Source organism: Pinus tabuliformis, chromosome J (genome assembly GCF_031772625.1).
Source record: "Pinus tabuliformis cultivar Carrire ecotype Pingquan chromosome J, CPIR1, whole genome shotgun sequence".
NCBI classification, from domain to species: Eukaryota; Viridiplantae; Streptophyta; class Pinopsida; order Pinales; family Pinaceae; genus Pinus; species Pinus tabuliformis.
In genome coordinates this window covers 1,001,958,964-1,001,961,379 of record NC_142295.1, presented here as the reverse complement: position 1 = coordinate 1,001,961,379, position 2,416 = coordinate 1,001,958,964, and the positions used below count along the sequence as shown (strand labels likewise).

The 2,416-nt window shown below is 48.8% G+C and overlaps 1 protein-coding gene across 1 annotated transcript; it reads left to right on the top strand.

The window, feature by feature from the left end:
- The first annotated feature begins 693 nt into the window (after positions 1-693).
- On the top strand, positions 694-1,467 carry LOC149230231 (uncharacterized). Its single transcript, XM_089381239.1, has 2 exons — positions 694-1,233; positions 1,327-1,467. Exons 1-2 carry the CDS (start codon positions 694-696, stop codon positions 1,465-1,467), a joined length of 681 nt encoding a protein of 226 aa, XP_089237365.1.
- The last annotated feature ends 949 nt before the right edge of the window (positions 1,468-2,416 follow it).

The following is a 2,416-nucleotide window of genomic DNA, read 5'->3' as shown; positions in this document are numbered from 1 at the left end:
TTTTCCAGAACCCTCAGGTTTTTCTTCGACAGTTGACTGTCATTTTGCTGTCCTAGTCTGGCAGTTGTCATAACTACTCCCAACAATGGATGACCTGGGTGATTTCTTGGACCCTTTGGAGGATGTGCCCTCATGGTCCCCCACTAAAACCACAGATGTCGGTTTATTCCCATTCATGTCCAGGTTGACGGACGAGGTAGAAGCCCTTCCTTCGATCACCAGACCACTCATCTCGCCGGTTTCTGTTCCTGAGTCTGCGGCCACACCTCCAGCTCTCATCTCTCAGACCAGCTTACCGTGTTCGTAGACTCACAATACTCCGTTGCTCAAACCTAATTATCAAACCCTAACCCCTGAAAGAGTTCTGATTCCTTCAGCGGGGACAGGTCTCATCTCTCCTGACCCCCCTTGGGTTCGAAGACGGAGGCTGCGAAGCACTTAGCATCAAGGTCCTACTCGACAACTACACAGGGTCATTTTACTAGCATTGGACCCATATCAGGTATTTTCGCCACCATCCCTCAGGAGGCAACATAAAATCCTAGGGTTTTTCTAGACCACTCACTCCCGGGTTCTTCTCAGGAGGCCACAGACACAGGGGTTCCAGGACAGCCGAGAAAGAAACGAGGCCCTAAAATTCGTGCCTGCGCTGCGCCACTCAACATAGCTGAAGACATCAATCTATTAGACGCCATGGAAATTGCTGCAAAGGTCTTGGTTGGTAGGGTATGTGGTCGACACTACAGTGTAGCAAAGCTACAGCAATGGGCCTCAGATGTTTGGGGAGAAAACCTTAAGGAAATACCAAAGGTTCAGATCCTTGAAAAAGGATGGTTCGCTCTACACTTTAGCAGCTTGGAGCACACAAATTGGGTTCTGTCCACGGTATGGCACTTAGACCTAGCACCAGTTCTCCTTTGGTGCTGGACTCCCCTTTTCGACCCGGAGAGGGAAAGAGTTGACGTAGGGCCAATCTGGGTTCGATTGCTCGGCCTTCCTCTACACTTCTGGACCGAGGATGTTTTCAGACTCATTGGAAATGCACTGGGTATATATCTCACTTTTGATAAATCATATCAGACAACAGGAAATTTAGTCTACGCGAGGATCTTGGTTCACTTGGACCTGTCTGAGGGTTTACTGGAGTTCATTGATATTCGCTGGAGGAATTATACCAGAAGGCAACTGTTGGATTACGAGGGCATCCCCTTTCAGTGCCACCGATGCCATAAGGTAGGGCATCTTTTTAAGGACTACCCTCTGCTGAAGAAGAAGAAATTTCAGTCTACTGAACAAGAAGGAGCCTCTTAGCAACATACTTATTAGGAAGCATTGCCCAGGAGACAAGTTCCTTTGGCCACGCCGGACCCAGACGCAACACAGTTTCCGGACACTCAGCAGAAGATTCCCGATGATGGGGCAGCGGCACCTCCTATGCCGAAGAAGGGAGGGCGGCCATCGAATTGATCGCAGCCTTCTCAGTCTTGGCCATAGTCACCTTCTGGAGGCCTACCATCTTCGAGTATGAATCCTACCATTCCTCTCCCTGCTTGTAGTTCATCTCATTTGGACTGTTTTTTATCTAGCACTTTCTCTTCTCTGCATATGTCAAATATTGAACATCATTCATGTGCTTCACCACCTAAATTGACTCCTCTCACCTGCCCAATAGCCTCCATTCCCATCTTCTCCCCTGCACCTGCTCCAGATCCCTCTCATACCTCCCCGTCCACTACTCTCCCACCCTGGCCCCCCCTCCTGGTCGTTACATGACCCACTCACAATCGAAAAGACAAGCACAGGACCATTTCGGACTTGAAATCCTCCACTTCCCCCCTCCCCCTAAAATCATGAGGGGTCGACCCTCTTTTCTTTCAAAGGAAAAAGGCACTGCAGAAGATGAAATTGCCTTGGGAGTTCAATCCACCATACCAGGGACGCTTAGAGCAAGAGGATCCCATCCTCCCCCTTCATGAAGATCTTCTCCTACAACTGTAGAGGGCTGGCTAGGCCTGACAAGAAACTAGCCCTTCGTAGACTGTTAAAAATTGAACTGCTGGATATTATCTTTCTGCAAGAAACTTTGGGTTCATCTCTTGATATTGCGCAGTCCCTTCAGAACATGGTCCCAGGATGGATATTTTTTGGTATTGATGCCCATGGGAGGTCGGGTGGTCTTGCATTGGGTTACAACATTCGCACAATCAAATTGCATAATTGCTGGGGTGGGATGGGTCATCTGGGAGCGGACATCAGTTCGACAGAACTGGGGATTCATTTCCGGATCATAAATGTATACGGCCCGTGCCAAAACAGACCTATTTTTTGGCAAAACCTCCTAAGCTCAGATTCTTTGAAGACCGACCACCTGATCCTGGGGGGTGACCTGAATTTCTCCATTGGTCATGTTGAATCT